This window comes from Chiloscyllium punctatum, chromosome 12, assembly GCF_047496795.1.
Source record: "Chiloscyllium punctatum isolate Juve2018m chromosome 12, sChiPun1.3, whole genome shotgun sequence".
Taxonomy (NCBI): domain Eukaryota; kingdom Metazoa; phylum Chordata; class Chondrichthyes; order Orectolobiformes; family Hemiscylliidae; genus Chiloscyllium; species Chiloscyllium punctatum.
The window spans coordinates 30847550-30859980 of record NC_092750.1 but is presented as its reverse complement, the minus strand read 5'-3'; the positions used below and the strand labels follow the sequence as shown (position 1 = coordinate 30859980).

The 12431-nt window shown below is 36.3% G+C and overlaps 1 protein-coding gene across 3 annotated transcripts in view; it reads left to right on the top strand.

Moving 5' to 3' along the window:
- The window catches only part of phf2 (PHD finger protein 2), a 158849-nt gene extending 152237 nt beyond the window's left edge, over positions 1 to 6612 (top strand). For 2 of the 3 annotated variants that reach the window (XM_072582259.1, XM_072582261.1), the window contains exon 23: positions 3402 to 6611. In XM_072582259.1, the coding sequence (XP_072438360.1) occupies positions 3402 to 3490 (89 nt within the window). In that variant the 3' untranslated portion in view covers positions 3491 to 6611. Of the gene's footprint in view, positions 1 to 3401 lie in introns of all 3 variants that reach the window. The other variant, XM_072582260.1, reaches the window with a different exon arrangement.
- The last annotated feature ends 5819 nt before the right edge of the window (positions 6613 to 12431 follow it).

The window sequence follows — 12431 nt, the reverse complement described above, 5'->3', positions numbered from 1 at the left end:
TTTTTTTATAATGAAGTCCCTTTATTTACAACTTTTCCTGATGTTGTGTATCAACTGCAAATAGATCAAAAGTACCAAGAGGCTCTAAATTATATTTCTTACTTGCACTTGAATGCACATTTGAGGCATTTCCTCCTTCCATAACAGTAGAAATGGCCTGTGTGATACTGCAGGCAATAGTCTGACAAAATCAGCTCTGTAGAATTTTAAAGTGTATATTACATTACCTTAACTACCGTTTACAGCGCATATAAATTCATAGCTGTAGTCAGTATCTTCAGCTTGAGATTTTTGGAATTGGGAATTCAGAGAGGAGAAATTTTATATTTTCTAGTATGACAACTTTCCAAGGTTAAGCACGAGGTAATAAAATGGAGTACAAGGCTCTAGCTCAAATGCAGCTTGAAAAGATTCAAGTGAAGTACTGGATGCAGATTGAGAAATGATTTAATTTTCCAGCATTTCCTGTACGTGACTTTAATGAAATGCAAAGTTATTTTAAAACTTAATTTAAAGTATTGTTCTACTTATATTTATTGTGCTATTATTCAACATTCTAAAATGTCAGAAAAACAATACACTAAAGCAAAGTGAGTCACTATTCTAGCTTGTTGAACTGTTTTTCCTAATTATATTAATCAATTAAACTCTGTAGGGAGCAATTTGTACATTAATTTCTTAGGTGATTAAGTTAATAGAATTTTTAAAAAATATGATGACTTTGCAATTATTGATCTTTCAATACTTATGTTGATATTAATCTAGAATAGCTACATGGTCATTTATGTCACAATAGAAGAGAGATTATAAAGTTGCAGCCTAGTGTAAACATTTCTAACAGGCTGTTAGAAATTACCAAAACTACTTTGTTAGTGCATTGCATTCTAAATCTCCTAATTAGGTTATTGTCTTACTGTGAATGATGTTCAATATATTTATATTATTATAAAGCTATTTCCTTTAAATATAAGTTTTCTAGTTATGTGAAAATATGATTACCAGTTATCATCAGCAACAACCTGCATTTATGTAGTGTTGTTAACATAGGAAGGCAGTTAATATACGAAGACTGTTAACAGGCAAATTTTGACTCCATCACAACGGAATTATTAGGAAAGAGGACATAGTCAAATAAGTTTGAGTGATTCAAAGGAAGAAATAAAGAAGTGAGATGTTGGAAAGAATTACAAAGTTTAAGACCTCAGCAGCTAAAGACACATCTGCCTGAGTGGAGTAACTAGTGCTGTAAAGGGTCAAGAATGAATGAGCACAGTTATCTGATGGGATTTTAGAACTGGTGGTGTAAGCCATAATTCTGCCTAAAACAATTTGTGGAATGTAACAGTTGAAATTGCATGACAGGGAAGAATTTCAAATGCTGGAAATAGGATACAAAAAAAGAAAATGTATACACAATATACAATACAACAAAACAATGCAATACAGTACAGCAGAGGAACAGGCCCTTTGGCCCACCAAGTCTCTATTGATTCCTAGTCCTTATTTAGACCCAATAATATTGTCCATGCATGGTATCTATCCCTGTGTTCGCCTCACATTTATGTGCCTTATCGAGATACGCATTAAACAATGCTGACGTGCCTGATTCCATTACCTCCACTGGCAGTGTGTTCCAGGCACCCACCACCCTCAGTGTGAAGATTTTCCCCTACACTTCTCCCCTAAACATTTCACTTTGAACCCAACATTTCTAGCTGAAGATGCTGACTGTAGCTATAAATTCATATGTGCTGTAAATGGTAGTTAAAGTAATGTAACATACACTTTAAAATTCTACACAGCTGATTTTGTCAGTGTATTTCCTGCAGTATCGGACAGACGGTTTCTACTGTTATGGAAGGCAAAGTGTGAGTTCAAGCACAAGCAAGAAATATAATTTAGAGCTTCTTGGTATTTTTGATCTCTTTGAAATTGATATAAGAGAACTGGCTTGTGAGAGAAAATTGTAAATTTTTCTTGTAGTTGACCTTTCCACCCTGGGAAAAAGCTTCTGACTATCCACAGCATCTATGCTTCTTATAATTGTATAGATCTTTATCAGGTCGCCCCCTTAGCTTCCGTCTTTCCAGTATAAACAATCCGAGTTTATCCAACCTCTCCTCATAACTAAAATCCTCTAGACCAGGCAACACCTCTGTGTGGGTTTGCACATTCTCCCCTTGTTTGTATGGGTTTCCTCCGGGTGCTCCGGTTTCCTCCCACAGTCCAAAGATGTGCAGGTTAGGTGAATTGGCCATGTTAAATTGCCCATAGTGTTAGGTGCATTAGTCAGAGGGAAATGGGTCTGGGTGGGTTACTCTTCGGAGGGTTGGTGTGGACTTGTTGGGCCTAAGGGCCTGTTTCCACACTGTAGGGAATCTAATCTAAAGAAAAAAAACTAATCTAAAGAAAAACCTCTGCACCCTCTCCAAAGCATCCACATCTTTCAAGTACTGTTGCAACTAGAACTGCCAAATGTGGTCAAACTAAAGTTTTGTACAGCTGTAACAAAGCCTGACAACTTTTATATTCGATGCCCCAGCCGATGAAGGCAACCATGCTGTGTATGTCTTCTTAATCACCTTATCTACCTGTATTATCACTTTCAGGATCTGGGACAAGTACACCCAAATTCCTCTTTGTTAATGTTCCTAAGGGTTCTACCATTTTATTGTGTAATTCACCGCTAAATTTGATCTTCCAAAATGCATCACCTCACACTTGTCCGCATTAAACTCTATCTGCCATTTCTCTATTCCACTGTATCCTTTGACAATCCTGTTCATTGTCTGCAACTCTGCGAATTTTGGTGTCACCCGCAAACATAATAATCAGAACACCTACATTTTCCTCCAAATCACTTACATATATGTTACAAACAACAAAAGTCCCAGCACTTGTTCCTCTGGAACACCACTAGTTTCTGATCTCCATTCCAAAAAAAACCCTCTTGCACTGCTATGCTGTGTCTTCTATGACCAAGTGAGTTTTCTATCAATTGGACCAGCTCACACAGATCCCATGAGACCCTACCTTGAGTACTAGTCCACCATGAGGTATCTTATCAAATGCCTTACTAAAGTTCATTTGGCAGCTAATGTCCATAATGGAAACACTCAGAGGTCAGCCAGCATCAGTGGAAAGAAGAGTTTGAATTGTACTTCTAGTCAATGTTATAAATGAGAAAAGGTAATTGACCTGAAATATTAATTCTTACCTTCCACTATCCACTGATGAAACTTGATCATCTAAGTGCTTATTTACAGCATATCTGCTTATTGAAATTTGTTTGTAATTTTAAAGTCAGATAAATGGCTGTAAATATAGAACAAATATTCATTTGCATTAAGATACATTTTTACATGTCAAACACAGTAATTATACATGTATTTATTTTTCAGGAAAACGATTAAAGAAGGGTATGGCAACTGCTAAACAAAGGCTTGGAAAAATACTAAAAATACATAGGAATGGAAAACTTCTTCTGTAAAGTTAGAAATGAGAAACATTTTCAGTTAAAACGTATTGGCCTGACACTGATGCCGTTACATGTGTGACATAATGTTAACACATTTTAGATCATTCCGGGTTAGAGACAGTGTCCATTTCAACTGTATCTACAGACCATCCTCAGAGAGAGTATGGTGCTTTTGTGTGGTACTCTCGTAGATTGGCTCCACTTGGTCTGTGGCATAATTGGAAATGCTTGTTAGTGGCATTTGATACCTATCAAAGATGTCAGAGTAATCCACTTAATTCAGCCAAATCTTCTGTTGGAGCATTTTTAAGCATTAAATTACAGATAGTGAAAAAAAAAATGAATTTGGAGATACTACCATTTTTAAAGAATGTCAAAAACAAATTCATAAGAAATGCTGTCCTTAAATGCACAGGAGTGTGTTCGACAGTACAGTAATAAACTGCTGCCTTTAACCTGAGTAAATGGATACCGTTTCTATAAACTTGTTTCTCAGGCAATTCCACATTTCAGACTTAAAGAAACATTTAAACTGTTTTTTCATACTATAAATCCTGTAAATATGGTCAAAGGATTAATCTTTATTGCAAATTGTCTTTGAGTTACAACGCTATGTATTCTTTGATTTTTACCTTTTTTACATTTTATTCTTTTATGATAAAAATGTTATTTCTTTTCTTGTTTGCTCTTATAATGGAACTTCTTTTTATAAAAGGCATTGCCTGAAAAACAAAGACATTTCTTTGTGTGGCCTTGCAAAAATAATCTCTTGTAAGTAGTCACAGTACATCAGCAAAGGTAACACATTATAGAAGAGCTTTGTAAATAAGGTTACAGTTTTGTTCTATATGAGCTTATTATTTTCAATTTTGCATTATAATGCAATATGAAGTATTTTTGGTCTTAACTGGTGAAGTGTTTATGTCTATGTGACTTATCTGTAATTTATTAATATTTGTAGCTTTTTATATTTGTACATTTCTTACACACTTTTTTTTAAATTTTTCAACTATTTGTGATGTCTGCATTTTCCTGAATTTGTTACATAAAATCTATTCCCAAAGGGTCTTTTTTTTATCTCTACATCATCGGTGAAACAAAGTTACATGATTTTTGGCCTTTTATGTGGTATTATAATCCTGCCATACACCCTGTTCTTTTCTTCTATGTATATTTATAATTTAGTTTGGTAATTAGGTAGTTCTTTATGAAAGCCATTCCTTTTTACCTTGTTGAGTTGAGTTAAAGCTACATTGACAGTTTTTTTATTATATACAAACTTTATTTTTAAGACATAGTTTCTGTATCGGAGTTGCTTAAAGCTTAAAATAGTTATAGTTCATTTTGGTCACAGATGTGTGTTAACTATTTTGATTTTTATGTGTCATTTTAACTTTTAATATCTTTTTATGCTGCACATCCAAATCATCAGCTATAATGATATCTCTTTATGTTGTAGAAAAAAAGCTCTCAAAGAAATTTTTATCAGTGACTGAAACATTGAGTGAGAAAGGCTGCAGTTAAACTTAACAGTGAACCTCAGGAATAAAGTAAAATAGGTTCCAGCCGTCAGTGCACCTTTTGAGTCTCTCAATATCTTGTATATGGATTTTCTTGGCGTTGTTTTTGATAAATACACCTTTCAATTTTAAAACAGAAGTCTGAATGCTTTTAGTAAAAGACATGAAATATATATTAATCATCTCAACATTTTTAACAGTTTTAAATCTGCAATGTGTATTGTATTGATGCTTAAGGCTTTTCAGACTCAAGTCAAGTTAATCTTTTTAACATCTGAACACACTGCAACTTTATTATAAAGTCCTCTGTAGCTTATTAATAAAGTAAAATATTTATGTTACCAAGTATCACTCATGGCCCTAGAAAGAGGGGCATTTGATTTAATGAATTGCATTTGTTAGAATGCTAGGACCACAGTTTTTGGATTGAATGTTGTGGTGTTGAAGTTTGAACTGACCTCCAGAAGTCAAAGCCGCCTAATTTCAAAATGATGGTGTGCATGTCAGTGTAGAAAGTTGTTAGGAATGAGACTTTGTGGTAAAGTAGGTTAGACACACTGGTCTTTCATCACTTAGGTTCTGCCTACGTTGAAGGAAATATATGTCAGCTGTAATGGTCCTATGTAAAATATGCTTGGGAAATTTCAACCTAATTTCATAGTGGACGTAGACGCACAGCAAAAAAAGAATCCTTCATTTGATGCCGGTAGGCCACTTGCCACACTTGCAGAACAGCACTTCTTAATGTACCAGCATGACACAACAGCTGGTGTGGGAAAAAGAAACTTCACACTGATGCAGTGTGCTATATTAATGTTGGGACAGAATGGAGAGAGCTTTAAAAATATTCAATTTCCTGACATAAATTTCCCTTGTCTTGATAATTGCAAAAATAGTGTGATGATAATTGTAAATGTTCAATTAATACACACAGGCTACATGAGTAGGAGGTGAATTAATAAAAGGAGTAATATATAGAGAAACAATGATTATTTTAATTCAGTTCATGCAAGTCGAAATGAAGTATTGTTTAACCAAAATGTATATGTATTGAATTACACTTCAGTAATGCAACCTGAAATACAAAACTGCAAATTTGACCATCTGTAGCTGCCAACAATGGCTGATCATATTTGGTTGCTTTTGACAAAAAACCCTGAAATAATTTATATAATCTACCCACATATTGAGAAAGAAACCCATGACAAGCAGCACTCTGATGTCTACTGATTTCTCACAGTTTTTTTTGTATTTATATTAGATCTGTTTTCATATGACATAATACACAATAAACTGGAAATGGGGATTAAAAAGAAAAAGCTTTCTTCTGAAGTTGTTAAAGTATGCTGATTGTTACTGTGTAAGACAGTAGGAAAACATATTGGCAGATAAAGGATAGATTAGTAATAGCCACTTTATACATTGCACCATAGTTCATGTTTTATATTCAATTTTTATAAGTTCCACTGCACTATGAATTCCAACAGAAACACTTCTTACATTTTTATTTTAGCTACTATTATTGTGTACATTGTCAATAAAGTAAATAACCTGTATAGAATGTGTTTTAAAACTGTTAAAAATAAAATCTACATACTCTTCTGTTTCACGAGTCTCTGCCTTTTCACGTCCTTTTTTTTAAGGACTAGTCATTTTAGCACATTTTAGTGAATTTACATCATTGATGCTGAAGTATTATGGTGAAAAATTTAGAAGTGGTTATCGTATTTCTAAGTCTCAAGTTAAAACTCTTTTGTATATTACATTTGAATACTCTCTTTTCAAGAACAAAATCTTTCTATATCTTCATAATTTAATACCATAAAAAAAAAGTGATGTTATTTGCACTGGATAAATGCTAACTTCACCCACTGGAAATCTGGTGATAGTGGGTCAAATGGCCATCACATATCCAAAAAGGAAAGTTTGAGCAATTGTTCAGTGGGTGGCCAATCACTACCTAGTGGTGCAAATTAAGATTTATCTAGTATCACTTGCTGCAAGAGTTTGCCTCTTATGTTTTTAGTTTGCATTCTTCTGTGGCTTTCGCACTTTATTATATTCTCTGATTTAAACTCCATGCCACACTGATTTTCTTTTTTTTATATATTTGCTCTTTGCAACTCTCTTCCGTACATGTGTCTTAGAAAGATTGAATTTGTAATAAAACTCAAAGTTGTCTTTATATAAATCTAACTAGCAGTCATCTAAAATATAAGATGAAATCTTCCTATCTCAGTATCTGCAAGAGTAGCTGGAACATTTTTGGGATAAGAAGCTAACTTACTAATGCATAGAATTTACTGTAGTTCTTTAACTCAGACATGTATTAGTACTCTGTATCTGGGTTGTCTGAACAGTTAAGCAAGGTGGTGAGGTTATATCTTTTGTCAAAACAAGGATTTCTATTGAAAGGGACCCTGCATCAACAGGATCCAAAACATCAGAGGAGCAGGAAGGGCCACTTGCATAATATTTTTAAGTGCCAAATCCCATATTCTGACTTTCTCAGCATTCTTCTAGATTGTACACAGAAAATAGGAGTCAGGTTTTCAAGCCAACTCTGGTATTCAATATGATCATGGCGGATCATCCAACTCAGTACCCTGTTCCTGTTTTCTCCCCATTGCCTTTGATCTCTTTAGCCCTAAGAACTATGAACACTTTATGCCTTTGCCCATTTTTCTCTCTGCAGCTATCTCATACCCCGATCTGAAAAGTGAACACTCACATTCCCCTTCAGTCAAAGTGGACATCCACATATATTAACCTTTCTGCAAGTCCACAAAAGCAATTTTGAACTATCTCTTTGTAGGAGAAGTGAAGATACAAATCGGCAAGAAACAGACTCAAGGTTGGTAGTAGGGACAGGCATTGATACCAATCTATGCCTATTTGTTCACAGGGAAAGAGCTGTTAAATGAAGAGGCATCAGATGTCAGTAATGATCTATGTTGAAAGTCCAAGCTTTTCAGTTACTGATCAAAAGAGTTCATTCTTTACCTGTAGACCCTATGTTCGAGGCCTTGCCTCCTCCAAGTTGATTCTGGATGTCCCTCTGCTCTGTGGAGGGGAACGTGTTTGAGAACAATTCGACAGTGCAGCTGCTATTGATGTCACTGCTGCTTTTGGTGGTAATGTGTTTTTTTTTTGCTGTTCACCTTCTTAGCTTTGGCAGGTTGTCTGAGAGAAGTGCTTTGAACAGTAGTCTCACAATGGCTATGGCAGGAGCTCTTCAATTTAAATGATCAAAGTCTCCTCACTGCAGAAGCTCCTCCGATTGTGCACTTCAGTGACTGTGGAAAGTTGGTCTTTTGCCAGGAAATAGGTTCTCTCGTGAGAAAATCAAAAATGAGAGTTAAAAGCTAATTATTTAATTGACTTTTAAATAACTTTAATAGCTCACCTGACCAAAGCCAAGGAATTTCCTGCCAACCTTCAATCTTATCTCTAGAAACCCAAAAAAGAGTGGGATGATGTTGGGATCATGACCGTACAACGAGTTCAGAGCATTAGACTTCCTCATGTATGTGAACTGCCTCCCATCAGCTGGGAAAAATCCCTTAATTGTGATGAAAGAAGCATCATATATGTACCATATTTTTGGATTTTGATTTCCAAGTAGAGGAAGATAGATGTGGTCAGTTTTGTAAAGGTTTCTTTTAATCAGGTCAGAAAGTTATTTGAAACAGTGACCGATGTACGTCAAATCCAAGAAAGCATGTGACTGCAGTCAAGTACATGAGAGAACCCCTGTCATTTTAATAGATGGAATATGCATATTTCTCAGTTTAAAACAAACCAAAACAAGTTAGTTCTATTTAGTCTAGTTAAGAACAAAAAATTCAAGTTCTCATCTCAGTATAATTGAGGGGTCAGTTCAGAAGGGACACCAGTTTAATCTAGCAGAAAAATCATCCTTCAATTTCAGTGGAACCAGTCACCAAAACAGAAATAAAAACAATGACTGCAGATGCTGGAAACCAGATTCTGGATTAGTGGTGCTGGAAGAGCACAGCAGTTCAGGCAGCATCCAAGTAGCTTTGAAATTGATGTTTCGGGCAAAAGCCCTTCATCAGGAATAAAGGCAGTGAGCCTGAAGCGTGCAGGCTCACTGCCTTTATTCCTGATGAAGGGCTTTTGCCCGAAACGTCGATTTTGAAGCTACTTGGATGCTGCCTGAACTGCTGTGCTCTTCCAGCACCACTAATCCAGAACCAAAACAGAAATGTTGTAGTGCGTGAAGCTTCCAAACCCAGAGTATTTGGCTGGAAATCTTCAAGCTATCATAGAACATAGAAGAGTACAGCACAGTACAGGCACTTTGGCCCTCGATGTTGTGTCGAGCATTTATCATAATCTAAGATCAACCTAACTACACACCTCTCAATTTACTGCCATCCATGTGCTTTTCCAGCAGTCGCTTAAATGTCCCTAAAGTCTCTGACTCTACTACCACCGCTGGCAGTGCATTCCACGCACACACCACTCTGTGCATAGAGGACCTATCTCTGACATCTCCCCTATACCTTCTTCCAATCACCTTAAAATTATGACCCCTTGTGACAGCCATTTCTGACCTGGGGAAAAGTCTCTGGCTATATACTCCACCTACACCTCTCATTACCTTGTACACCTTTATCAAGTCGCCTCGCTTCTTCTCTCCAGTGTGAAAAGCTCTAGCTCACCCAATCTCTCTTCATAAGACAAGCCCTCCAATCCAGGCAGCATCCTGGTACATCTCTTCTACATGCTCTCTAAAGCATCTACACCCTTTCTGTAATGAGGCAACCAGAACTGGTCACATTATTCCAAGTGTGGTCTAACCAGAGTTTTCTAAAGGTACAGCAAAACCTCGCGGCTCTTAAACTCAATCCCCCTGTTAATGAAGGCCAAAACACCATACACATTCTTAACAACCCTATCAACCTGGGTGGCAACTTTGAGGGATCTATGTACGTAAACACCAATATCCCACTGTTCCTCCACATTGCCAAGAATCCTGTCTTTAACCTTGTATTTAGCATTCAAATTCGACCATCCAAAATGTATCACTTTGCATTTATCAAAGTTGAACTCCACCTGCCACTTCTCAGCCCAGGTCTGCATCCTGTCAATGTCTTGTTGTAGCCTGCAACCAGCCCTCGACGCTATCTAGAACACCACCCATCTTTGTGTCATCAGCGAACTTATCATAATTCAAAAAAGTTCTGAGTTGTGAAAAATCATGTCAGCAGACTTGGAAAGGACTCATTAAACTGTTCATGCAGTCACTGCATAATGACCAGTCCCATAGGCTGGAATTTACTCCTTGTTTTGGTGTCTCTGGTAGCTGAAGAGCTGGATGCAGGTCTACCACAACCATTCCAGACCCTGATCCAATCTACCACTGACCTGATTGTGGTGTAAGGTTAATAGATCTGACATCACTCTGGCATTTGTAGGCAAAACATCTGTTACAGCTGTTTCTTCAATTCTCTTTGATGGGATGTGATCATCATTGTCACTGATTTGTTGCTCATTCCTTATTGCCCACCTTGAACTGAACTGCTATTGGATCGTTTTGTTGTTCTGCAATCACACTTAGGCCAGAAAAGGTGTGGATGACAGATTTTCTTCCTGCAAGGGCATGAATGAGTCATGTGGGTTTTTATGACAATTAATGACAGTTTAATTCAACTCCAGATGTTTTAATAATCAAATTCTAATTCCATCAGATGCCATGGTGGGATTTGAAGCCATGCCACTATTAGCCTTGGTCTCATGATTATTAGTTCAGTGACATTACCACTGTATTACCATTGCAGCAGCATTCCTGTTAGTGGAAAATATTAGTCATGCAGTTGCTGCATAGTTTCAGAATGAAATGACCATCAGGCAAACAAGTAGGAAATGAACAGATCCTTGCAAAGAAAAATATGGAAATTTAGAATTGGTCAGGTGTTTAGAGGTGGTAAATTGGAGAGCTTGTGAACACTCAAACGAAATTGAAACTTTTTTCTTCAGTATCATTCAAGTTGTCAGGATTTGTAGCATTGCTGACTGCAAGACCTGCAGTTATGCCCTCGTTCTGCCTCACATTCCTGGCATTTAACACTTCCAAAGCAAGCCATCAGTAGGAGTGTGGCCAAGCCACGTTAAACCTGAGACAACTAATGTTGACAGCATTTCAGATGCCCCACTTATCCTGTTACCAAATGGAAGAAAGGAGGAATTTTCAGAGAATGTTTTGCAATGTTCTCTACTGTATGGAAATTGAATGTTAAGCCTTTGCATTACAGTACATATCAACTGCTTCTCACTGATTTCTAGGCAAAAGTGAGGACTGCAGATGCTGGAGGTCAGAGTCGAGAGTGTGGTGCTGGAAAAGCGCAACAGGTCAGGCAGCATCTGAGCAGCAGGAAAATCGACATTTTGGGCAAAAGCCCTTCAGGATTTCTCACTGATTTCTGTCAATTCCTGTGTTGCAGGACAGCTTTTGCGGATGGAGAACATAGCATCATTTGTATATAGTTACTTTGTTTGTAATATAATTAACTTCAGTTAACTGGTGTTTGGACAGTATATAATGAAATATATACTATTTTAGTTTGATTAGTGCTGCTGCTTTTCATCTGGTATTGTGAAAGATTCTTTAGCAATAATATTTATTTCCACTAGATGGAACCAATGTGATAGAATTCAGTGAAAATTAACCAACAGATGAAATGGATGACAATTCCTGGAGTTCACAGAAAGCTAAAAGCTTTTCACTTAAATATTATACTTAAAGCATCATTGTTTACAGAATTTTTTTTTCCTCCTGGACTGATCATTTGCAGTTACATTGCAGATGGTTTTGTATTACTTCTTTGAATACTGACTTATTTAAAGTGTGCACATGTTTTCTATCATAAACATCTGCAGAAACTCCACATGGAAAATACACTTTCTTACGTTCTAAATTATATTTAAGTTTTCAATTATTTTAGGATATTTAGTGAATAATCAATAAATGATCCACTTTTAAACAGTAAGCAAGGGTTTGTATCAACTGACACAGCTGCGGCAACTATATTGCAAATCTGCATGGTGTGATCTGTTAATGGTCATTTATCTTTGTTCTTTGTATAAGGATTGTAATGTACTATGGAACTATGCTTTGTTGTTTATTTCAATAATTACAATGGAAGAAGCATATCTCATAATTTCTGAAATAAATATATTAAGTCAGTTATTGAGATTGTCAATTTGTAACCTTTTGCATCCATCATTAAGAATGGTCTTACCATGTATCATGGGGACAGGTTTGAACTGGTTGTGCTGTTAAATTTATACCCCTCTGGTTTTTGTTCCTTAGGTTTGACTTCCTTCTTGTTACAGGAAATGAATTTTCTACTCTTCCATAAACATACATCCTAATGCTAGAAGATTGATGAGCGTGAAATTGCTCA